Genomic DNA, 25,965 nt, shown 5'->3' with positions numbered 1-25,965 from the left:
TTGGACCATTATTTTATTTTGGGTAAGACATTAAAAGTAAATATAGGTCACCCCTTATCTAAATATTTATATTAATATTAAAATTATCCTCCTAATTATATTTATATAATGATTAGTTAATGTGATTAATCATTGATTAAGGTTAAATTAATAGATGATTGTATTTAAAAGAAATAGAATTATTGAGTGACCAAAGTAATAGAAGAAGAAGAAGATGATGGAGAAAAAAATTATTTTGAGATGGGTAAATATGGAGAAAAACATTCTCTCGGTACCGAAATATGCTTGTAACTTAGTGAATGTTGTTATAAATGGCCTAAAATATCATCATAATCAAAATTGTAACAAAAAATTTCAACCAAGTCAATAAAGTTCGGTTATATTATATGAAGAACATGTAACCGAACTTTCTGTAAATGTAGTTTGGTTAATAAATCCAAAATCACAGGCAACCGAACCAAAGCTTTAATGGAGTTTTTGTTTCTGCAAATGTAGTTCGGTTGGGACATTTTTTGCGACGTAACCGAACCCAAAGTTCGATTGAGACATTTTTTCGCGACGAGACCGAACTTTTTTGCGACGTAACCGAATTTTCTGCGACGTAATCGAACTCAAAGTTTGGCTGGGACATTTTTTTTGCGACGAAACAGAACTTTTTCTTTTTGCGACGTAATTGAATTTTTTGCGACGAAACCGAACTTTTGCGACGTAACCGAACTTTTTGCGACGAAACCGAACTTTTCTCTGGAAAAAGAAAAACCTCCATTAAAGTTGAGTTCGATTAGTTCGACAAAGTTTTTCACATAATTCCTAACCGAACTTCTCTCTACAACTTCCATTTTCAACTCATTTTGGTGATTACTTCTCATTTTTCTCAACCAAAAACGATATATATATATACATATTTTGATGATATATATATATATATATATGTATATATATTTATATAGACAGAGAGAGGTGGTGGTGGTTGTTGGTGGTGGTGGTCGGAGATGGTAGGTCATGGTCGGTAGTGGTAGCGGTGGCGGTGGGAGGAGGTGGTGGCTATATATATATGTATATATATATATATATGTGATTATTAGGTTAGTTTTAAATTAAGTTAGGTTAAGGATAGGTTAGTCATTTACACATTTTAAGACACCCCTTATAACTATAGGGAAAGTGGCCTAATAAGACCATGGTCCCCCAAAAAAACCATGGTCCCCAAAAAACCGTTCATTATTAATCGTTAGTTTGGGCCTGTACAAATTATTTGAGACCTATTTCTACGAAACAAAATAAGACATTTTTAAAGTAAATTCAAAAGAACGATTTTTTGGGGACCATGGTTTTTCTGGGGGACCATGGTTTTATTTTGGGTAAAGACATTAGAAGTAAATCTAGGTCACCTCTTATCTAGATATTTATATTAATACCTAAATTACCCTCCTGATTAATTTAGGGTGATGATTAGTTAGTGTTAATAATAGTTAGTGTAATGATTAGTGAGATGATTAAGTTAAAGATAATTAGTGAGATTAAAAAATCATATGGTTTTTTTTTAAAGAAGTAGAATTATTGAGAGAGTAAAGTTAGAGAAAATGAATAAGGAAAACATGAAAAACGATGGATTTTACCAACCACAACCGGAGGAAGGGTATTTGGGTACCCAGGTAGGCTTCAAACTTAGATAATGTTGGTTGAACTCCAAACTTTCAAAAAAAATAAAATTTTTTATGTAGATTTGGGCTAGTTCGGTTACCATATGTCAAGAACATGTAACCGAACACACTTGAAAGTGTAGTTCGGTTACGTTTTCCAAACACGCAGGTACCGAACTCGCTCGTTAATGGAGGTTTTGGTCGTACAGTGTAATGTTCGGTTACCTAGGATAAAATGGTAGGTAACCGAACTTTGAACTTAACAATTTATTTGGGTACATCTTGTATGTTCGGTTAGTTCACAAACTTCAACGCAACCAAGTTCCCAACCGAAATGCAGGTTAAAAGTAACCTAGTGTTAGAAGTTCGGTTGGTTCGCGAACTTCAACATATTTTGCGAATCAACCGAACTGGGCTTATATATGCATATATGCAATTAGACGAATGTTCGGTTACTACGAAATTTATTTCTTGGCGAATCAGGTAGAGTTCAGTTACAAAGTTTCAAAGGTAGAGTTCGGTTACAAAGAAAACTTAACATTTTTGCGAACGAACCGAACTTGTGAACTTCTCATTATTTTCGTAAACTAAAGTTCGGTGATATCCTTATTTTGCGAAGAAACCGAACTTATGGACTTGTGTTGTTCTAATACAAGGAGTTCGGTTAAAAGTATTTTTTTGAGAATCAACCGAACTTTGAGTTCGGTTAAGAAAAAAATAATTCTAGATAACCGAACTTTTCTCTGAAAAAAAAAACCCTCCATCAAACCTCTCTGCAACTTCCATTTCAACTCATTTTAATGATTACTTCTCATTTATTCAACCAAAAACGAATGACAAGTAATGGGTTTGTGAGAATATCTTTGTTAATGTTTTAAATTAAGCTATATATATATATAGTGGTGGTGGTTGGTGGTGGTGGTAATCGGAGGTGGTGGTGGTAATCGGTGGTTGGTGGTGGTGATAATCGGAGGTGGTGGTGGTGATAATCGGTGGTTGGTGGTGGTGATAATCGGAGGTGGTGGTGGTGGTAATCGACGATGGTGGGAGGCGGTGGTGGGAGGAGGTGGTGGTTATATATATATATAGGTGGTTATTGGGTTGGTTTTAACTTAAATTAGGTTACGGGTAGGTTAGTCATTTCAATGCTTTAGGCCACCCCTTATAACTATAGGGAAGGTGGCCTAATAAAACCATGGTCCCCTCAAAAAAACCATGGTCACTAAAAAATCGTTCATTCAAAAGGGAAAATTAGGCTCAGGCCTCATCCATGGGTAACCCATAATATGAGGCCCTTAATTAAAAGAAGTTTAGATCTAGGCCCCAAATTGTTAAAAGACCTTCTTATGCATATTGTCAAGCTCATAATTAAATAAAATTAAAATTTAGCTCCAAATTATTAAATCTAAGCCCGAAATTATTAAAGTACAGCGCGAATGTGTAAACAAAAATTATACATGCATATGGCATGTTTATCCAGAAGTTACACATCTTATGACATGTGTAATGTAATGGTTACATCTCATTCTCAGTAAGACAGATTGATTTAGTTTGCATTAAAATTTAATTACCATGCTTATGTCTCAATTCTCAAACAACAGACAAGAAATGATCAGGATGCATAGAAATGTCAAATCAATGAAACAATCTCAAAAGCTTGCCTTTATTTGAATCTTAGTCGCACTTGTTTATACGAACTTTACATTGAATGTATACTAAGTACGTACTGTATTTCTTATGCTAGCTGATAGGTGTCTAAAACACCTAATTTTATATCTAGTATTTACGTTTTTTTTGTGAATTTTCTTATAAATTATGTATTTTATGATTGATTTTGAGTTTATCAGGTGTCAGAGTCATTTGGAGTTGTGCGGAGGAAAAGAACAAGAAATCATCCAATTGGTCAATAAAAGAGACAGAATTATCATTGCATGGGAAAACACTATGGTAACCATGCAATTTATTCAGGGCAGTCACGAATTAAGGGCAGTTTGTATCACGTCTTTGTGGTTCATCGTGTTCACGACCAGCAACACTGGTTCAGCTGTGTGTCGAGGTTAGCAGGGTAAATGAGTTTGAGAACAGAATAAGAAACGGGTTGCTGCCATTTGGAGATACGATGCTGGTAAGATGACAAACTCGGGTTTTGCAGCGAGACTGTTGATCGGAGATGGAGAAATAACACGAGTCTGTGAGGTCGAACGGATTCTTGGGTACCACAGATGATTGAAGACTTGGGTCGTTTGCAAGATGGAGTTTTAACGATGGCTGTAGAGACTAGTACGAGTGGTAATGAAGAGTGACTGAAGAATGATAGTAACTCCGAAGACTGATTGTGGCCAAGTTATGAAGGAATGATGCTCTTTGTGAGTTGATGCTGCTGCAGTGCATGAAGGCAGTGATGAAGGTGGCTCGTTCAAGCTTCCAGGAAGACGGTGATTGAATGATCCTTGGTAGTCGATGGTAATGGTCGATGCCATTAATTTGCAGTGCTGATGATGTCCGATAGAACAAGGAGTTTATGAACTCAGGATGCTGCTGCCAATATTAATGACGCTGTGATGATTCAGGCCGACGAGCTTCCCATTGGCAGTAACAATGAAGTGCTGTGATTGATTATCGATAGGAAGATGAGGATGGAGAAGTTGAGCTGTGAACAGATGCCACGGTGTTGCTAGATATTCCATTCGAATGATGGCAGTGAGATGAAAATACGACCTTGGCAGTGATGTTCTATCGACGATGCCATGGTTTCAGGGAACAAACTCAGGGAGTGATCGAGGAGAGCATATGGCACTGATGGGAAAAGAGAGGGACGACGATATAGTTGTCTTGATTTCTGCCATTGACAGTCGATGAAGATGGCAATGATGATCGAGATTGGTAGTTGAAGGACAGGGAATTGCATGGGTTCTAATGGTTTGTTGTGGTGATGTTCAGAGATTCAACGGTAATGATGTTGGCTGCTGCCAATGAGATACGAAGGAGGAGAATGCAGGAGCTCGATTTGGACGGAATCTGATGGTGATTGATAAGGACGAGCTCTGCTCACGTAAAGAGCTTGGTGATGGGATTCAAGTTAGAAAGTCTCGAGTATTAGTTTTTGCTGTTTTGATCAGAGACTGATGATAATCGTTATGATATTAATGGCAAAGAATGACGCTGTCAAGGCAATGACGAAGGAGAAGTTTGTGATGGATCTTGCAGAGATGAATGTGCTGCTGGTAGACGATGGAGCTGAGATATTATGAAGTTCAGCTGGCTTTCAATGGGAGATGTTGTTGATTGATGGGTGCTGGTGATATGAAGGAGTGTTATCGAGTCAAGGAAGGAGCTGCGGGCAGCGATGAAGAATGGAGCTGTATCGAGGACTGAACTGTGGTTTGCTGCCAGAGATTAATGACGCACGGAGTTCGATGGCTGGGACTGTTGGCTGTGCTTAACGGAGTATCATGCATCCGAGGGAAGACCGAAGGGTATACTGCCAGTTCCACATAACTGACAGTTGAACGAATTTAGGTGGGCTGGACTGTCACCACCTACGTGGGCCCGTAAGCTAATTGCAACTATTTCTCACGAGCAGAGCCTTGGCCGTGAGTTATGTTTGGAATTTGGCCAGAGTTTGGAAACTACTTGCACGAGATGTGATGTACGGGACACAACTAGGTTTCCTAGTTTTCTTCAAGAAGAGGTTACAAATCTCTATATATAGGGAGGCCTAGAAACAATTTGGGGGATCTTTTATCTCCTTCTCTACTTTTGTTCTAGGGTTTAGAAACATGAAACTTCTTTTTATTCTTGTGATGAACTCCTTTAACATGAGTACTTAATTTTATACCAATGGATTAGTTGGATTTGCAAACATGGGTTTTTGTTCAATAAATTAGTTTTGTCTCCATATTATCGTTTATGATTCATTGATGGTATTGTTACATGAATTGAATGTTTGCTTGGTTGAGTCTAGAATCAATTGAGTTCGTTTTCATCTCTATTGCTAGATTAGGATTTACTATACGCAAAAGTGATAGATTCCTGATTACAAGTAGCATAATTGTGATTATTGATTGTAGTGATACATCCTAGTAGTCACAAGTGAGTCATAACCTTTGTTAAATCGGATTAGTGCTTTTACACGTTCGATTGCTTTGATTGGCCTGATTTCATAAAACTTAATGCATCTAGGGAATTAAACTTGATTAGTGCTTTTACACATTAGGTTGTTCTCTTAGGTAGAATTCATATTCGCATCTTTTAATGTGTTTGTTGATGATAAGAGGAAATTAGCGGGATATTCTTGCGATCAAGGTATCCTAGGGCCTTTGATAAAAGTTGAGATTAAAATTTCAATTCTAGTTATTGTGTAGAAAACATGTTTGTGAATGAAGATGAAATCCGTGCCAATATTTTCCATCTTTGATTTGATTTGTTTACCTTTATTGTTTGCTTTTATTTATTTTAGTATATAAAAATCAGAAAAATCCCCCCTTGTTTATTTAAGAAACCGAAACATATTGACAACCTAGTCCTCTATGTGGGAACGAACTCTTTCTTATCACATACTATATTTATATCTAGTTGAGTGAGAAAGTGAATTATATTTTCTCGGCTGACAACCGGTCAAATTTTGGCGCCGCTGCCGGGGAGGCAGCGGTTGTCACTTGTTTTTAGTTTCTTATTTTTGTTTTTAGTTTGTTTATTATTATTGTTTTTCTTATTTTTCTTGTTTTTAGCCTTAGTTTGAGAACTCTTGTTTCAGGTACCTATTATGGAATGAGCATATTGGAACAATGGATACAGTTTCCAACCTCCTCACACTATGACGATTTCCCACCACCTATGGGATACGATCGAAACCAATTTATTGGCTATGATCAATATCCAAGAGCTTATGGTGATTTTCATACATACCAACAACAGCCTTGTAGTAGGTATGTAAGTCAAGCACCTAGGTGGGACAATTCTACTTCTTATTTTGTTTATCCGAGATGTATGAGTGCTATAAATGGACTAGACCAACTTGACAGTGATAAAGGGAACGTCGCACAAACCAATTTCTGCAACACTTTTTCTGACCCGACTTCAGATCGTAGTTATGATCATTCACCCATTCAAAGGGAAGAATCATGGGAAAGAGAAACTATTGTAGCTAATGGTGGTAAGCGTGTGAATGTTAGAAAACTTGCACAGAAATTATACAAGTTGGAAGATGAGGGAACCTCGGAAGAGCTTGTCGATAAAATTAGTAGGACCATTCACATGGAGCTTAAACGGCGTCGTGATAAAGGATGGGAAACCGATGAAGATTCTTATTACGGTGAGTCTGAAAATGAAGATGACTGTGTTGAAAAGGACCAACCTTTGGAAATATTTGATGACACTAGTGTAGAGGACTCAACTCTTGATCTTTATAATGATCAAGCACCTATTCAAAAGGTAAATGAGTATGATGAAACTAGTGTTTTACAGAATTTCGTTGCAACAAAGGTTTGAATCCAATGAAGACGAAAAGGAATATGTTGACACTTGTGTAGATTACTCAAGCACTGATCTTTATAATGATCAAGAGCCTATTCAAAGGGTAGAGCTTGAGGATGATGCATTTTTGAGTCTTCTAAAAAAGTTCCTTGTAGTGAAATTTGGAGCCGCAAAAAATTATGTGCCTTACAACAAAGAGGAATGTGTTGAGAATGAAACCGATATGACCAATATTGTGGAAGACCCAATTGAGCTTGCAAATGATTGTAATGATGATGTTGATGCCGAGATTTTGGTTAAGGAAGAAACGGACGAAGAATGGTTGCAAATTTTGATAGAGGACCACGATATACAAGAGGTGAATAATTCACTTGAATTTTTCAAGGATGAAGAGGATTCTGTGATACAAGAGATTGTGCAAGGTTTGTCTAACCCTTTGCCTATTGTTTCTTCTCCTTTACCTCTTATTGGTTTGAATGTATGTGCTTCGAGAATATTGTTGAATGACTTTGTTTCTCGATTTCCGCCATTAGAGATACTTGATTCTCATACTATGCAGGTTTTGGAACAAGAAACCGTGGAAGTACCCGACTTTTACATTCTTTATACACTTCCAAGTGTGGAGAAGAATAAGTGTGGGGGAAACTTTTATCGGTTAATAGCTTTTTTTTTATTGTTCTAATATGTGTGCGAAGCTAGTGTTTTCAAAACAGGTGTTATGGGTGGATACCCAACTTTTCAGATTATTAGTGTATGGGGAATTCGTCGTGCAAGTCGGGCTAAAGACGTTAAACTAAGCGCTAAATGGGAGGCAACCCATTGAGTTTGTATTTATATATTTTGTCTTTCATATCATATTTGCATCCCCATGTTTAACTTCTTTGAGTCCATAATCTATTTTAGAAGAAAATTATGACGAATACCTTTTCGTCAGAAAATTTCAGACTGCATGTAGTTCAGTCCAGAGACCATAACTGTCAGACCGTTTATCGAAACACTATGCCCTTCTGAAACTGTGTATAAAAGACGTAGGCGAACAACTTTCGTGAAAATAGTTTTTTGCCAAATTCCTTACCAATTTGTACAGTTTTCGTGTTTTATCTGCTGGTACGTCAAAATTCAGAATTTTCGGTTTTTCACATTGAGGACAATGTGAAGTTTAAGTGTGGGGGAGTCTTTTGCATATAGATTTTTTAACCTTGTTAAGAAAAACTAAAAAAAGAATAAGAGAAAGTCTAGCAACTTGTGCCTTACACTAATGGAAACATCGTGGTTGTAGGAGTTGAGGAACCCATTAGTAGAGTCTATTCATATGAAAACGAACAAAATATAAAAATAAATAACATGTTAGTTGTCACCATATCTCGGAGTCGTCACCATATCACGTTCTATTTTTTTTACATATTTATATATTGTTTCTCTAAGTGAATTGGTGGGGCGTGAACATCGAATTGTTAACACTGCTAGGATGAAATAGAGTGATTGAGTTACTACAAAAAAAAAAAAAACCGACCAATTGACCAAAAGGAATAAATATGACACTTGGATAAAGCAATATGTGTGTGTTCTTCTTGTCTCCGTCGCCTAAGCAAGCGTGGAGTGCAGGATCAAAGGGGACTATCATGTAATCTGGTGACAAAAATCATGCGCTTGGATCAAAAAGATCCAATCATGTTGTCGATTTGAAAAAAAATGGAAAAAGAAAAGGAAAAGGAAAAAAAAAATATATATTATTATTGTGTTGAATAAAATCGATCACTGGTTCCCTTGTATATGCCAGTCGTGTTGATATTAGAATCAGACCAGTAGCTCAATCCAATAGGATTTTAGGTTTGTTTTGGCAGTGACCTTCAGACAGATATGGGAAACATCGTTCACCTTTGTCAACATTTCGCCACCATCTACTTTCTATATCCATCTTCTTAATCTTTTCATGTGATTGTGGTTGATTCGATTTCGAGTATTGTGGTTGTGTTCAACTTTCTAATAAAGCTATATTAAAATTTATGAATTGGATTTGAAAGTGGGTACTTCCTCCTGTAATCATTGATATTATGCCAATTAATAAAAATATTTAGTGTCATTCTTAAATTTTCGCAGGTAGCTGGATTTTGGAAGTAAAGGTTTTGTAGGTACACCTCTTGTAAACCTTCACGAGACTATAACTCGTCCACTAGGTACACCTAGGGGTTCAAAGGCCTGTTATTCATGCTAAGAGTAACCGTATCCTCGGCGAGACGGAATTGTATGTATGTTTAGAATTGTTTTGTTTGATTTACTCGAGGACTAGCAAAGTCTAAGTGTGGGGGAATTTGATAGGTGTCTAAAACACCTAATTTTATATCTAGTATTTATGCTTTCTTTGCGAGTTTTCTTGTAAATTATGTATTTTATGATTGATTTTGAGTTTATCAGGTGTCATAGAGTCATTTGGAGTTGTACGGAGGAAAAGAACAAGTAATCATCCAATTGGTCAATAAACGATGGCTGTAGAGACTGGTACGAGTGGCAATGAAGAGTGAATGAAGAATGATAGTAGCTCCGAAGACTGATTGTGGCCGAGTTATGAAGGAATGATGCTCTTTGTGAGTTGATGCTGCTGCAGTGCATGAAGGCAGTGATGAAGGTGGCTCGTTCAAGCTTCCAGGAAGACGGTGATTGAATGAGCCTTCGTAGTCGATGGTAATGGTCGATGCCATTAATTTGCAGTGCCGATGATGTCCGATAGAACAAGGAGTTTATGAACTCAGGATGCTGCTGCCAATATTAATGACGCTGTGATGATTCAGGCCGACGAGCTTCCCATTGGCAGTAACAATGAAGTGCCGTGATTGATTATCGATAGGAAGATGAGGATGGAGAAGTTGAGCTGTGAACAGATGCCAATGTGTTGTTAGATATTCCAGTCGAATGATGGCAGTGAGATGAAAATACGATCTTGGCAGTGATGTTCTATCGACGATGCCATGATTTCAGGTAACAAACTAAGGGAGTGATCGAGGAGAGCATATGGCACTGATGGGAAAAGAGAGGGACGACGATATAGTTGTCTTGATTTCTGCCAGTCGATGAAGATGGCAATGATGATCGAGATTGGTAGTTGAAGGACAGGGAATTGCATGGGTTCTAATGGTTTGTTGTGGTGATGTTCAGAGATTCACGGTAATGATGTTGGCTGCTGCCAATGAGATACGAAGGAGGAGAATGCAGGAGCTCGATTTGGACGGAATCTGATGGTGATTGATAAGGACGAGCTCTGCTCACGTAAAGAGCTTGGTGATGGGATTCAAGTTAGAAAGTCTCGAGTATTAGTTTTTGCTGTTTTGATCAGAGACTGATGATAATCGTTATGATATTAATGGCAAAGAATGACGCTGTCAAGGCAATGACGAAGGAGAAGTTTGTGATGGATCTTGCAGAGATGAATGTGCTGCTGGTAGACGATGGAGCTGAGATATTATGAAGTTCAGCTGGCTTTCAATGGGAGATGTTGTTGATTGATGGGTGCTGGTGATATGAAGGAGTGTTATCGAGTCAAGGAAGGAGATGCGGGCAGCGCCGCAGCGATGAAGAATGGAGCTGTATCGAGGACTGAACTGTGGTTTGCTGCCAGAGATTAATGACGCTTACGGAGTTCGATGGCTGGGACTGTTGGCTGTGGTTAACGGAGTATCATGCATCCGAGGGAAGACTGAAGGGTATACTGTCAGTTCTGTGAACGAATTTAGGTGGGATGGACTGTAACCACCTACGTGGGCCCGTAAGCTAATTGCAACTATTTCTCACGAGCAGAGCCTTGGTCGTGAGTTATGTTTTGAATTTGGCCAGAGTTTGGAAACTACTTGCACGAGATGTGATGTACGAGACATAATTAGGTTTTCTGATTTTCTTCGAGAAGAGGTTACAAATCTCTATATATGTAGGGAGGAGGCCTTGAATCAATTTGGGGATCTTTTATCTCCTTCTCTACTTTTGTTCTAGGGTTTAGAAATATGAAAATTCTTTTTATTTTTGTGATGAACTCCTTTAACATGAGTACTTAATTTTATACCAATGGATTAGTTGGATTTGCAAACATGGGTTTTTGTTCAATAAATTAGTTTTGTCTCCATATTATCGTTTATGATTCATTGATGATATTGTTACATGATTTGAATGTTTGCTTGGTTGAGTCTAGAATCAATTGAGTTCGTTTTCATCTCTATTGCTAGATTAGGATTTATTATACGCAAAAGTGATAGATTCCTGATTACAAGTAGCATAATTGTGATTATTGCTTGTAGTGATACATCCTAGTAGTCACAAGTGAGTCATAACCTTTGTTAAATCGGATTAGTGCTTTTACACGTTCGATTGCTTTGATTGGCCTGATTTCATAAAACTTAATGCATCTAGGGAATTAAACTTGATTAGTGCTTTTACACGTTAGGTTGTTCTCTTAGGTAGAATTCATATTCGCATTTTTTAATGTGTTTGTTGATGATAAGAGGAAATTAGCGGGGTATTCTTGCGATCAAGGTATCCTAGGGCCTTTGATAAAAGTTGAGATTAAAATTTCAATTCTAGTTATTGTGTAGAAAACATGTTTGTGAATGAAGATGAAATCCGTGACCAATATTTTCCATCTTTGATTTGATTTGTTTACCTTTATTGTTTGCTTTTATTTATTTTAGTATATAAAAATCAGAAAAATCCCCCCTTGTTTATTTAAGAAACCGAAACATATTGACAACCTAGTCCTCTCTGTGGGAATGAACTCTTTCTTATCACATACTATATTTATATCTAGTTGAGTGAGAAAGTGAATTGTATTTGCTCGGCTGACAACCGGTCACTAGCTCTCATTGAGTACTATTGTCCGAACTTTACATTTTAGGAAAAAACCTTTGTCAGTTCTAAGAATGGAGTTAAATCTGACTACAGATTTATGCTGCACAAGTATAGGTTCTGTTCTTCCAGCTGAGGAGTCACCTCTGCAAATATCTGAAAGGGGACAATTTTTCGTGTCAGGACCAGATTGTTATTGTACAAAAGTAACTATCATAGACTGAATAAAAAAGAGATCAGGCAAAGTATTGTTTCCTCAAATCCCATCTTTCTGTATAGTGCCAATGTTGGTTCGTTATCCCGAACAACTTGTAAGAATACCTTCTTTACACCTACTGACACCCCAAATCCAAAATTATTGGTTGCATACTTGCAAGAGAACTTAAGCATCCGAAGGGGGGATGGGAACGATTTAGTTTGCACGTTGCATATGATAAGTACAGAATCGCAATAACAATTACATTAAATTTCACAACTGAATCTAGCAAAATCACCAGCATCTTCCAAGAGTAACTTTTAGTTACACATGCATTTTCCCAGTGTAACTAAAAGTCACATATGCATTTTCCAAGTGTAACTAAGAGTTACACATGCATTTTCCTAATGTAACTAAGAGAATTAAAGTTCTTGGAGTTTAGTTTTTACCTCCCATAGTTGTGTAGCAGTATCTTGAACCTAACACCTTGCTTTCCTATTTGTTGTACCAATTTTAGAACAAAAATTACCTGAAAAACAAAATTAAACAACAAAAATCTTGAAACTTGAAAGTGACCAGTTTAGCAAAGAGACCGGTTTCTTCACAACACAATAAAGAAACTTGAAAGCAAGTGAATGTATCTTGAGTCAGAGCCCTCATTCTGCATCCAGGTATGAGTAACAAGCTATAATATACGCAGAAAATGACAGAATAGGGTCAATTCATAAAACAACATATCAATGTTTTCAAGGTATATGGTACTCCCTACTAGCAAGCATTTGTAACACCACTCATAATTTCATAGAACAAAAATTACACATCTATTTAGCTTGTGTATCTAGAAGTTACACATCTAATTATCATGTGTAAATAAAAATTACATATCTATTTAGCTTGTGTAACTGAAAGTTACACATCTAGAGATTACATAAAAATTACACATCTATTGAATAAGTAAATAAAAATTGGCTGAAAGTACGAACTTTTCTGTTCAAGGGGAGTGCTTTAAATTGATGTGTAGTTGGTTTTGCTTCTTCTCTTAAATATGTACCGTTCTTGGACCTGAACTTTGAAAAGAAAGTTTATTATGGTCGGTCGTAGATGATGTCATTTGTCCTGGAAGATGTGACAAGCAATAAACATTGATAATAAGAAAGTGCACCTCAGCCTCCAGTTCAGGCTCTCTTGGAATGGTGGTTTTCATCGTAGCATGTGTAGAGATGTTAGAAACAGGACCATCCTGCATAGCAGTTAAAATATAAGTAAATGTTCAGCAAGATACTGATAGCTATGTATTCGAATTCGCAACAAAAAGGAAGCAGTGCTCTGCAGCTCAAAAAGCAACCAAATGAAACACACCTTTTTAGGTGCTTTGTGTGTCAAGTTGTGTTGATGCTTTGTTTCAGCTACCTGTTTTGCAAAATAAATAGATATTGTTGGGATGACCTTTGCAAATTAAAACAATGCACTAATATTTTGAAGATGTAAAATTAAGTAAAGAAATTGAAGGATCGAAGGGAACTAAATTCCACCTTATGCAAGTGACCTCCCTCTAAAATCAGTATGTGTAAGTAAAAGTTACACATCTAATTAGAATGTGTAACTAAAAATTAAACATCTATTTAGCTTGTGTAACTATAAGTTACACATCTAATTATCATGTGTAACTATAAGTTACACATCTAATTAGCATGTGTAACTAAAAATTACACATCTATTTAGTTTGTTCACATGGAAGTACAGAAGTGAGGAAAGCTGCTATTAGCGATGCGACAAACAAAAATACACCACTAATAGTTTGGGTTCGGTAATTACTCGACGTGGTATGCAGTTTAATGTTTACTACTTTCAAATACACCACTAATAGTTTGGGTTCAGTAATTACAGAAGTGAGAAACGGAACAATTTTAAGTTAATATCGGAGAACCACGTCATTATAGGTTTCCAACCTAAACAAAGATGCTAACTGAACATTATATTTCATTATGAAACTTTACCAGATATACGAATATCTTTAATGTTTACTGCTTTCAAATTGAAAGTGGCGGGATTCATGCTTTAAAGATTGAAAGATAATAGTACCTCTTCATCTCTTATCTAAAGAAGATGGCTCTATCTCTGGAGCCATATCCATGTCCGAGTGAGTAGAGGTAGATTCTCCATCGTCCATATCCTCATGTTTGGAACATGTGCTTACACTATCTGTACCCATATCAAGCCCCAACCTCAATTTTGCTACAAAGGCTGCAACCATAAAATTTCACTAAACATAAAAATTATTGCACCTTCAAAATAATATGCTAATCTGCATAGGCAAGAAAACTATAACAAGCATGACTAAATGTCTGAATCATATAACAGAGACATTCAAGCAAACAATTTAAAACCATGAACACCATTCCTGGTTAGTCGTATTTACTGCACGTACTAGTAACCTCAGCACTAACAAACCATTTCCATTATTTACCTATATATGAAGAGGCATATAGATTTGCTCGCGGTAGCATTAACTCATCACCTCGATCATCGTTGACAACAAGCCGATCATTTCTGTTGTTTCAAGAACAATTGCTCTAAATTCTCGATCACCAACTGAAACCTGGATCATTCAAATTGGAGTTATTATACAAGATGACAAGTACTACCTAGGTTTAATCATGAATAAGTTGTTTCCAAGCATTAACAACCTTCAGCTATTGTTACAAATCGAATTTCAAATAATATTGATGAAGAACCAAAATTAGGAAAAAAATTAATCAAATTCTTTTCCAGAAACTATAAAATCAGTAAAGAGATTAGCACATTTTTATCGTGATTCTCGAATCAATATGAAGATCAAAACGACAAACTTAGTGTTTTCGTGATTAGTTAAATCAAGTTGCTAGGTTTTTAAAACCGTAAAAAATCTTCTGAAAATTCTTTTGGAAAACGAAGAACTTCAAACAAATAACTAAGATTAGAGAGATAAACTTATCTTTCCAATCGTTTTTGTTGATGAATCACTGTATATATTTTCCGATATTGATTCTCAACATGCCTTCCCTGCGTTTCAGAAATTTCCTTCAAGAACAGGTACTGCTAATTAATAACGATTTAGGTTTTTCAATAGAGTTACAATTGAATTGAATCGAGTTTCTTTATGCTCAGATTTAGGTTCGTTGATTGATTCTCAACACTGATATGATTCTGCTTCAGATCTGCTCATCATGGTTTCATTTCACTGGAGAAGTTAAAATTAGTTGATTGATTCTAAACACTGATAAGAACTTTGATTGAACCTATATAGTATTATCGGTGAAGAACCAGATCGTAAACAGGAAACGCAACCAAATCATAAAAACAAACCCTAGAACTAATTTTCGGTAGAGCCGAGAGAGAGACAGAATGAGAAATGAGAAATGAAATATCTTCTGGGTTTCCTCTTGTATTTATTGAAAAGGGTAAAATTATCATTACAAAATTTCATAAATTGAAATTATGGGCCAGATCTGAAGAAAATTTGATATTCTGTGCCTAGGAATTTCACTTTTCTAAAATATGGAGTTGACAATGAAGGATCCATTTTGTTGGGTTTCTGTATGTTGAACCCATATAGTAAGGGGGTTGTAGTATTTTTTACACTCAAAAACTCCTCAACCAACGTTTTCTCTGGTGACAAAGTAAGACATTTTTAAGTAATTTCAAAAACCCTACAACAAATATTCTTTTTTGGTGTTAATTTATCCCTAACTAATTAATGTTAATTAGATTGATTAATAGAAATCGGAGAAAAATGAGTCTGACTCAGTGAATTTTTTTCATCATAGATTTTCCATGAATACTTTTGTTTCATATAACTTCAATGTCGATCTTTCTTTTCTAATGATTTCTACACTGTTTTTTATATTTTATATTTAATCAAATGATCTCTTTTTGCTTTTCCTTTTAACTTTTCTTTTATAGAGTAAACACCATTACTGATTTACTGTCTCTTTTTACCTATTATTCAGTTTTTGAACATTCTATTAATGGAGTTTTAATTCTTTTGCAGGTTCCTCTAGATTTGAAATGGATTCCTTCCAGTTTTGGATCTTTGTGCAAAACCATGTCCTCATTTTCATGACTACATTGTCAAAATCGGCTATATTGCCATTTACGGGTATATCACATCCTGCTATATTCCAAAGTTATAAAGTTACATCATTGAGTATATCTCAGTTTGAAAACCGTCAACCTTTTCCCTCTATCCAATTTTTTGGAACCATGATACACCATTTTTCTTCCCTGAACCGAACCATGAATGAAATTCAAATTTACCAAATTTCCTTGTTTCCGCCTAAAAGTCACCGAGTAATATGGTCATTTCAGCTTTTCTCGGATCACATGCAGCAGACTTTAAACAGAAATTATCACATTCCTTTCTTAAAATATTCTTTGAGTATATTAAGGAAACAATATATTTGCTCAATCTCTTCATCCATGCTACATCTAGAGAAAAGGAGAAATAAGCCTCTTTTCATCCGCATATCAAAAATAATCTCAAACCCTAGGAAAGAGTCTAGAGTTGTGCCAATGGAGTCCAATAATAACAATACCAACCAGAGCAACCTCACAAACATCGCTGAAAAGATGAAAGTACTACCATAAGAAGCATCAGGAATGCCATAGGCTCTTCTAGGAACATAGCTAATGTTGCTAATACGTGGTCCAACAGTCTGATCGGAAAACTTCTACCTAAAAAAGAAGAAGATATCAAAGTGGCAGATATAAAGGATGAGTTGAACCTACTATGGAAGAATTATAAAAAAAGAGAAACAAGAACTGTGGGAAAATACTTATTTGTTTTCAAGTTCAATTCACAGGAGGATTGAAAGATGTGTTGAAAAGTCCCAATGGAATGTCCAGAGATGCTTACTTGCTCTTCAAGAATACTCTACGGAAATTGCGTACGCTGATTATGTGTTCACGAAACAAGCATACAATGTCCAGTTTAAGGGATTGTTACTAGAGCATCATCATGTTGCGGTTGTTAATGAAGTCATAGAATATTTGGGTAAAAAAATATCCACAGATCCCAAAAACTGCAGAACTCGCTCTGGAAATATGATCACTGCTCGTGTAGAGGTAGATTTAAACAAACCTTTAAAGAGAGGAGAATGGTGGAACTCAAATCAAGGAGATCCTGTCTGGATTAGATACCACTGGGTAAAACAACCACATAATATGTGATATAAGTATTATAGAGTTATCCATGATGATGAAACCTGTGAGGAAGTTTTTGAAATCTTGAGGGAAAGAGCCATGACTTAAGATGAATATGAAGAACATTGTAGAGAAAAAACAAAGATGTTGAGGAGGAAAAATATTTGGGTGAGGATATTGTTCACAAGGAGAAGGATACTGCTGAGACATCAGAAGCTGAGGAAGCCCGTAATGCCAAAAGAGCTAGAAATCAAGTCATGCAGTACAATGGTAACAACCCATCTATGAATGCTCATATTCTTGCAGAACATGGTGTGGTGATGAGTGACACGGCAACAAAAAACTCGAATGCTGAAACCATGGATGTGATAGCTATGGATGAAAATGAGGTACATATAGCTTGCTCAGAGAAGAATACCATGCAAAGTCTAGAGAACCATGCAGTCTCGGTAATTAATTACTCATCTCTTAATTATTCTTGTTCTACATTCGATCATTCTCATTTCTTTTTAAATTTTTTTCTATTGCATAAGCTTTCTTATATCTTCCATTTTAATAATAGAACTTTTATTAACAACATGAGAGTTTATGCTTGGAATTGTCAGGGGTTTGCCAACAAAAAAACTAGGGATCATATGAAAGATATGATCTATAGATATGACCCTGATATCATATTCATTTCAGAAGCAAAAATAGAGGAAGTAAAAATGAAAAAACTCATTAGGCAGTTTAATTTCCCAAACTGTAAACGTATTCCCTCTAGAGGCTTAGCTGGTGGCTTGACCCTTCTGTTCGATCCTTTACTTGGTCAAGAAATTGTATGGAACAGGCATTAGAAGATCCAGGCTTGATAGAACAATAGTTAATAATGATTGGTTCATTAATTTTCCGGATTCAGACTACTTCATCTGCCACAAATGGGGATCCGATCATTGCCCTATTTTGCTTGATACTTCCTTAATGAACATTGATAAAAAAAAAAAAAAAAAAAACTGGAAGTATTTCCAGCATTATGAAAAGGATGATACCCTAAAAAGTGGAATTGCTGCTGCCTGGACTCATGAGGTGAATGGAGATATGTCTCCAAATGGAACAAGGAAAAATTTGGTGATATTCAAAGCAATATAAATTTGTTACATCAAGAATTGGAAGTGCTTCAGCAAAAGACTCAGATTCATAACACTTATAACCAAGTGATTCAAGTTCAAATTGAGCATTAGCATCAAATTCAAAGTGATTTTTGGAGACAAAAAGCTAGAGATGACTTCTATCTTGAGATGGATATAAATACTAAATATCATCATGCTAGAGTTAATAAAAGAATGGTAAGAAACAACATTGTTGTTCTAAAGGATGAAAATGGTAATTGGTGCACTACTAGAACTAGCCTTGAAAAGTTACTTACTGATCATTATAGTTCTCTTCATACTTCATCTCCAACTAGAAATGATGATATATTACAGTGTATCGCCACTGCTATTACTGTTTCAGATAACATGGATTTGATGAGACCACCATATATAGCTGAAATTCGAAAAGCCTTAAAAGATATGAAGCCATGGAAAGCCCCTGCCCCAGATGGTTTTCCTCTAGGATTCTTTCAACAACATTGGGACATTGTTGGTGCTGATGTTGTAGATATGGTGAATCAATTTTTCAACACAGGATTTATTCTTAAAAGTCTTAATGTCACAAATGTCTCTTTAATCCCTAAGACAAAGAATAAGCAATATCCTTCTGATCTGAGGCCTATAGCACTTTGCAACACCTCATATAATATCATCTCAAAAATTCTCTCATCAAGATTGAAGAAAGTAATGGGTAAGATTATAACTCCTCTCCAGGATGCTTATGTACCGGGTAGGCAGATATCAGATAACATTCATCTTGCTCAGGAAATAGTACATACCATGAAGGATAAAAAGGAACTGTCTAAGTATCTTGCACTAAAGCTAGACATGTCAAAAGCCTTCGATAGGCTTGAGTGGTCTTTTCTCAAAGATGTCATGATGAAGATGGGTTTCTTTGTTGAATGGTGTGATCTCATTATGCAGTGTGTAAGTACTACTCAAATCTCAATTCTTCTAAATGGGGTGCCCTGTAATTTTTATAAACCAACAAGAGGGGTGAGACAAGGTGATCCCTTGTCACCTTATCACTTTATAATTTCCATGGAAGCTTTCTCGCGCCAACTTCTTTTAGCTGAACAGCACAATCAAATTGTAGGTATCAAGATAGCCCCAAATGCTCCATCGGTTTCCCATTTATTTTTTGCGGATGATTGTTTGTTTTTCATCAATGCTGATATGTACAATGTGAATAACCTCCTCAAAATTATTGAAGATTTCAGTGCTGCCTCAGGACAGGTGGTGAATTTCAATAAGTCGAGTGTGCACTATAACATTCATGTGACGCACAGATTCAGAAGAACACTTACGCGAAGACTAGGAATTCCTATAATGAATGCAAACAAGAAATACTTGGGTATTCCTCTACTAAAAACAAAGTTCAATGCTTCAAAGGTTTGGTTGATAGAGTGCATAATCAGTTATCTAACTGGAATGGAGAAACTATGTCGCAGTGTAGAAAATCATTGATGGTTAAGAATGTTACGAATACAATCCCTTCGTATACTATGAGTTGTCTTCAAATTCCAGTGGGCATCATCAAGAAGATTGAAACTCTGCAGCGCAACTTCTGGTGGGGTTTTAAAGACAAGAAGGGAACCTGTATCATTTCCTGGAAATCTTTAAGTGTTCACAAAAATCTTGGTGGACAAGGATTTAGGGATTTGAAAATCCTTAATCAAGCACTTCTCGTGAGAGCAGCATGGAGAATCTGCATAAATCCTAAAGATAAATGGGTAAAAGCATTACAATCAAAGTACTTTCCTGGTACCAGCTTACTTCATGCAAATATTAAATATGATTGTTCATGGGCATGGAAGGGTATTCAAAAGCAGATCAATTTTATAAAGCAGCATTGCAGATGGAGGCTTGGGAGAGGGAACAAAATCAAGATCTGGATGGATGTTTGGATATCGGGTATGGATACACCACCTATTCCAAAGCAGGGAGTTGCAGACAGTGAGCAGTATATATGGGTACAAGATCTTTTCATCCAAGACAGTAGACATTGGGATAACGAGCTGCTCCAACATCTATTTGATAATAATACAATAGAATTAATTTTGAGCATGAGAATCCCTATGGGAGCTGAAGACAAGCTTATTTGGAGTTTAACAGATAATGGAGTTTTCTCTCTGAAATATGCATATAACAAGTTGCAGGAAATAAGTTTGGGTAACCTGCAACTTTCAGATAAGATACAAAACTCAACCATCAGCTAGAAGAAGTTTTGGAGCATACAGACCTGGCATAGAGGTATAACATTTCTGGTGGAAATGTCTCTCCGATTCCTTACCAACAAAAGTCTGGCTTACAGGGAACTGCAGATACACTTCCTTTTCTCATTCTGCAAGCAGTTTGATGAATCCCTAATGCACATCCTGTTTCTTTGTCCTTTCTCTAGGGCAGTTGGGATGCATATTCCTGGAGGTGCAAGTATCTTGGATGGGACTCATAATAATATCACTGCCATGTTTGAAAGTTGGATGCCTCAATCTCAACATCAGTCAAATCAATCCATTTGGCTGAACACTACAATGATTGTTGCCTGGACAATCTGGAATGAGAGATGTGAAGTCGTATTTCAGGATAAAAAAGATGACCCACTAGTGACTGTTAACAAAGCCCTTTCTTTTTCTAATTATATCGATAAGCTTAACTCTAGTGTTTCACTCACGCATAGCTTAGGCCTGCCAACTGGTAGCGTGATACCAAAGTGGAAACCACCCGCTTCTCCCTTTCTTGCTTTTAACTGTGATGCTTATTATGATGCTAATACAGGACTAACATGTATCGCTATTATTGTTCGTGATTTTGCAGGTAGATGCTGGGGATGCAAATCCAAATGCTATGCAGGAGTGGAGAGTTCGGAACATGCAAAGTCTCTGGCTTTTCTTGATGCAGTCATATGGGGAGTTGAACTACGATATACACATATTGTTTTTGAGACATCCTAGCAAGGAATCGACAATTATATCAATAACTCCTCACCAGTCATTTCTTGGGAGAATGAAGACATTCTGTTAGATGCCATTCATAGTTTAACAAACATCCCATATTGGGAATGTCATTTTATTCCTAGAGTTTGTAATAAACCTGCTGATAAATTAGCAAAGTACAGCAGGAAGAATGGTATCACAAGAGTGTGGTATACTGAACCACCTAGTTTTCTTGAGAATTATCTTCTGTCAGACACTGATATGGTTTCTTAGTTAATAAAATTTCTTTGGCATCAACAAAGAAAAAGATTGATTAATAGATGTTTAATTTTGTTAACCTAAAAAGCAACTAATCTTAATTGATCACCAAAACATGAAAAATTTGTCTTTTTTTTTTTGAAGGAACATCAAAATCGGTGGATTTTCATGCCATCGTAGACTGATTATAGGTTGTTGTTCACCTAAAATCGGTGTACATAGTTTTCTACATGGATCGTTTGTAGGAATCGGGGGTTCGAGTATGTACATAGATTATGTCATAATATTCATGAACATAGACTGATTTTCATATATATCGATTTCAAATCTAGAATTTTCTATACAATCTTTAAAAAATAATCTGCATACACGAATCTTCATAAATATTGATTCTAGTTTGATCGATATTTTTGAGAACACAAAGAACAGTTGATGTGAGTGCTTTATATGCCGATTTGAGAGGAAAATACTCAGCCAAATTTTATAAAAAAAGTTCGTCCATATTGTTAACAAAACAACTGAAAGTTTTCTTTATTAATTGAAAAGTACTTATGTCTGGCCGTATTATCAGAAAAAACAACCGGACATGTTCTTATACAATTGGCAATACTGTTAATAAAACGACCAAATATGGTCATACTTAACTATCTAATGGGCTGGCCAGCTTGATAATTTCAATATTAAGTTATAGTCATTGGAAATCACATAAGTGCAGGTTATCAATTATCCTTTATATCTGGTTAAGAGAAGAGAGAGCAGAAACAAGAAAAAATCAAAAGAAAATTCAAGAGAATCACTGAATTATGGACCGGTTATAGCAAAAATATCAACATCAATTTTTGGCATTTTCTGAACTCATAATCGGGTTATGTGAGTTGTCCACATGGACCGATTTTGGCATGTGTTCTTCAAGTACGAAGAACACCAATATAAATCTGCCATCGTGTATACGATCATCATTCAGATAATGTCGAATCGGTCAATGTATACATGAAAATCAACTGATTCTGGTTAAATACATAAAGCATATATTTCTATATTTTAAATAGTTAGATCAACCAATAACCTAACTAAGAGTAACATGTCAATAAAATTACATCGCCATATTGCCGCAATAAATGATTTTTAATTTAAGAAAAAAAAATTAAACTCAAATGAAAGAATGAATTAATTCGATAGATGTAATTCGTTTTAGGTTTGATTGTTAAGAGACAAATGAATTTAATGAGGTGTTAATTGAATAGGTCTTATGGTTAGAAAAATTACGTTTAGGATTAGGTATTAATGGTGAAGGTACCTTACTACTTCCAGTGTTTTTAGTCACCCTTTAACCTTCTCTATTAGATAGATGAAGAAATCTGTAAGCCTCAAATAATTGAGATAGACCTCAAACCAGTCGGGTTCTTAATATCAAACTCTAATATTGAATTACCTGCACAATTTTGGTCATATTGATGCTAATGCCTAAATAACCCTTTTGCTTTATTCATAAGCCCACAATTAATCTAGCCAACCTTTAATTAAAAAAGGCATACAAATCTATAACATTTAACGTGTGACTTTTAGTGTAATACAAAAGATGAAATTAAAAGAATCTACCCTAAAGCTAGGAATTGCATTTGCACCGCAAAATCATTGTCATGGCTTCGGTATATAAATTTAAAAGCATATTCCCGAAAGTATTTGTTGGAACGTGTAAATGGAGAACAATGCAAGTTTTTCACAGATAAAGTTAAAGATGTTGAAGTTATTGACGCGTTTATTAGATTGTTGACTTTTCACTGGGCTTCAAATGCTCAATGTTGTAAGAAAACATTGAATCTCCTAGTTTGGGTCAATTTTCCATACTAAGATGCGTTTCCCAACTGACCATGGTTTACTAATTATGTCGGCAATATCAAACACTGCATCATCGGAAGCTGTAACATCAAACCCTCGCGTATTTGATGAAATCAAATCCTTCGTCTTCAAAATTTTCTATCAACCAGAAAACACAAAACTTCTCTCTTCAAATCTTCTATCCAACCTAAAGCTCTGAAATAAATTGTCGGTAAAACTGACCATGTACCAATTATTTGGGTTCAGAGCCATCTACATGCTATTATTGCAGAAAAAATTAGCCAACAAATTTTTTAAATTTCCTGGATTGCTCGATGAGACTCACTACGGTCAACGATGAGAAAAAGTAATAGAAAACCACTTAGATGCAAGTTATAAACAAAAGAAAAAACAAATAAACATCTAAAAGATTTAACATGGTTCAACAATATACGAAATGTGTTATATTGTCTGCATCCACCAAAACGGCTACGACCACTTTCTTTATTATAGAACCACCAACTTAGAATTACACAATCTGATTGACTAAATCAATCCATCGACTCACCACAATATGACCGACCACTAGAACTCTCGCAAACGCTCTATAACTCCAAAGTAGTGTCTTCACCCATGCAAGGCAATGTTTACCACATTATCAACCACAACGATATGATATAAAATGCACACCCTGACATAAACTATCATTGACGTTGTAACGGCCCTCAAGCTCGTCAACGATATTAGACCGGTCAAGAGGCGACTTAGCCGCTAATATGATTCAACTAATTAGACATGAACACTAATTAATATAAATTAATATAAAAATAATCTCAATACGAAATTAGTACCATGGGTAGACCTCGAAAAGTTATGCGAAATGGATTACTTGAATGCATCAATCGGATATCAGACAAGAAAAATATGACACACGGAAAATATCTTATTAAAGTTTGACTCTGGTCAATCCAGATTGACTTAGGGTTTGACCATTTCTTTTGGTCATCCTACCATTCCAATCCAAACATATCTAACCTTTCTTATAGCCCATCTATAAACAGGACCTAGGTCCATGTATTTAGAGTGTAACTGAGGTGTAAACTTATATTAAAAATGAAAAATAAAACAAAATAAAAAGAAGAATATGGCCTGAGCAATGGGCAGTTCATGGAGTATCATGTGGATATAATAGTTATGTTCTATGAAGCACGCATACTGATATGGGGATTCGTCAATTTTCCAAAAATGGGAATACGGGTACGTTGGGATACGTGTATTAATAATGAAAAGAATCACATAAAATAAGAAAATTCTTAAATACTATCTGGAATATTAAAAGAATAAATAGATAAAAATTATATAAACTCTCGCTCACCCATCGCTCATCAATATTGTCTTCATCAAAGAGCACCGCTTCTAGTTCTGGCTCGTCAAGTGAAAAATTTATATACTGCTTCTATAGAATAATTTTTGATAAATACGAATATATTGCATATCTAAAAATGTTTAACATATTGTGTATATAAATATTTGGCAATATATTATATATATCTATCTTATACTATAAGAAGTATCCCCTCTAGAGTATCCGAGAAGTATCCCCTACCCTTTTCGTAATTAATAAAAAGGGACACTTTAAATGGGATGTCTGATACGTATCCCCAAGTTTCCTACACTAGTACGGCGCCCGACACGGATACATCACCGGTTTTGAAGTGTTCGTGCTTCATAAGTTACGTTAATGCTATTAAAGGAGGCTTGTTGCAGCTGATTAATAATAATATATTAGCATGAGTAATGGGAGTTTAGACGCAATTATGAAGTAGAATGAAGAACTGTAGTACAAATAAGAAATGTGGCATGTGTTGTGGGTCATCCCAGTCAGCTGAGCTGCCTGAGTTAACTCATTATTGACTCATCGAGTTTCTTGTCTTGACCTGAGTTGGACATTTGACCCGATTTCACCCAGTTGACCTTTGATTGAGACTTGACATTTGACTTTGACCTTGACCTAGTCGTTGACTGTTAGTTTTACGGTTGACCGTTTTTTGACCGATTACCTGTGTAGACTTTCCAGCGACATTCTGGTGAGTTTGCGGCCACTAATCCTCCCTTTGTTGAACAATTCTGACAGAGAACTATCAATGGAAACTTAACAAAAAAGGAGATTGTGGAATGCTAGAAAGAATATTGAGATAGAGCAAAGGATATCGACTGAGTTCTGAAAGATGATTTATGTATCACTATGATGTAGATTCAGATGGTAATTACACGTTCAAGATGGGGATGAGGATTGGGGACGATTATATAGACTTGCAGATAGGAATTCATGAAGTAAGCGTGATTTGTCACCAAATCAGGTGGGAACTTTGTAACCTTCTTGTAATCATTGAGCTTTCTTTCTATCTGCGAGCATGATGGGTTTTTGTTACTTTTGGACAAGCTTGTGTGTATTTACTTTTTGTGTGAATGATTGTGATTATTTTGATGTGTGTATAATA

At 35.8% G+C, this 25,965-nt stretch overlaps 1 protein-coding gene across 1 annotated transcript; it reads left to right on the top strand.

Annotated features, from left to right (window-relative positions):
* Nucleotides 1-20,725: 20,725 nt before the first annotated feature.
* Nucleotides 20,726-21,406, top strand: LOC113359997. Its single transcript, XM_026603551.1, has one exon. The coding sequence runs from the start codon at nucleotides 20,726-20,728 to the stop codon at nucleotides 21,404-21,406; it is 681 nt and encodes a 226-aa protein (XP_026459336.1).
* Nucleotides 21,407-25,965: the final 4,559 nt, after the last annotated feature.

Source organism: Papaver somniferum, chromosome 3 (genome assembly GCF_003573695.1).
Source record: "Papaver somniferum cultivar HN1 chromosome 3, ASM357369v1, whole genome shotgun sequence".
NCBI classification, from domain to species: Eukaryota; Viridiplantae; Streptophyta; class Magnoliopsida; order Ranunculales; family Papaveraceae; genus Papaver; species Papaver somniferum.
Note: the sequence above shows the minus strand (reverse complement) of the source record. Positions and strands in the feature narration are given on the sequence as shown.

Coding starts and splice junctions, on each gene's coding strand:
- LOC113359997 (XM_026603551.1), top strand. CDS start 20,726: ATGTCTCTCCGATTCCTTACCAACAAAAGTCTGGCTTACAGGGAACTG.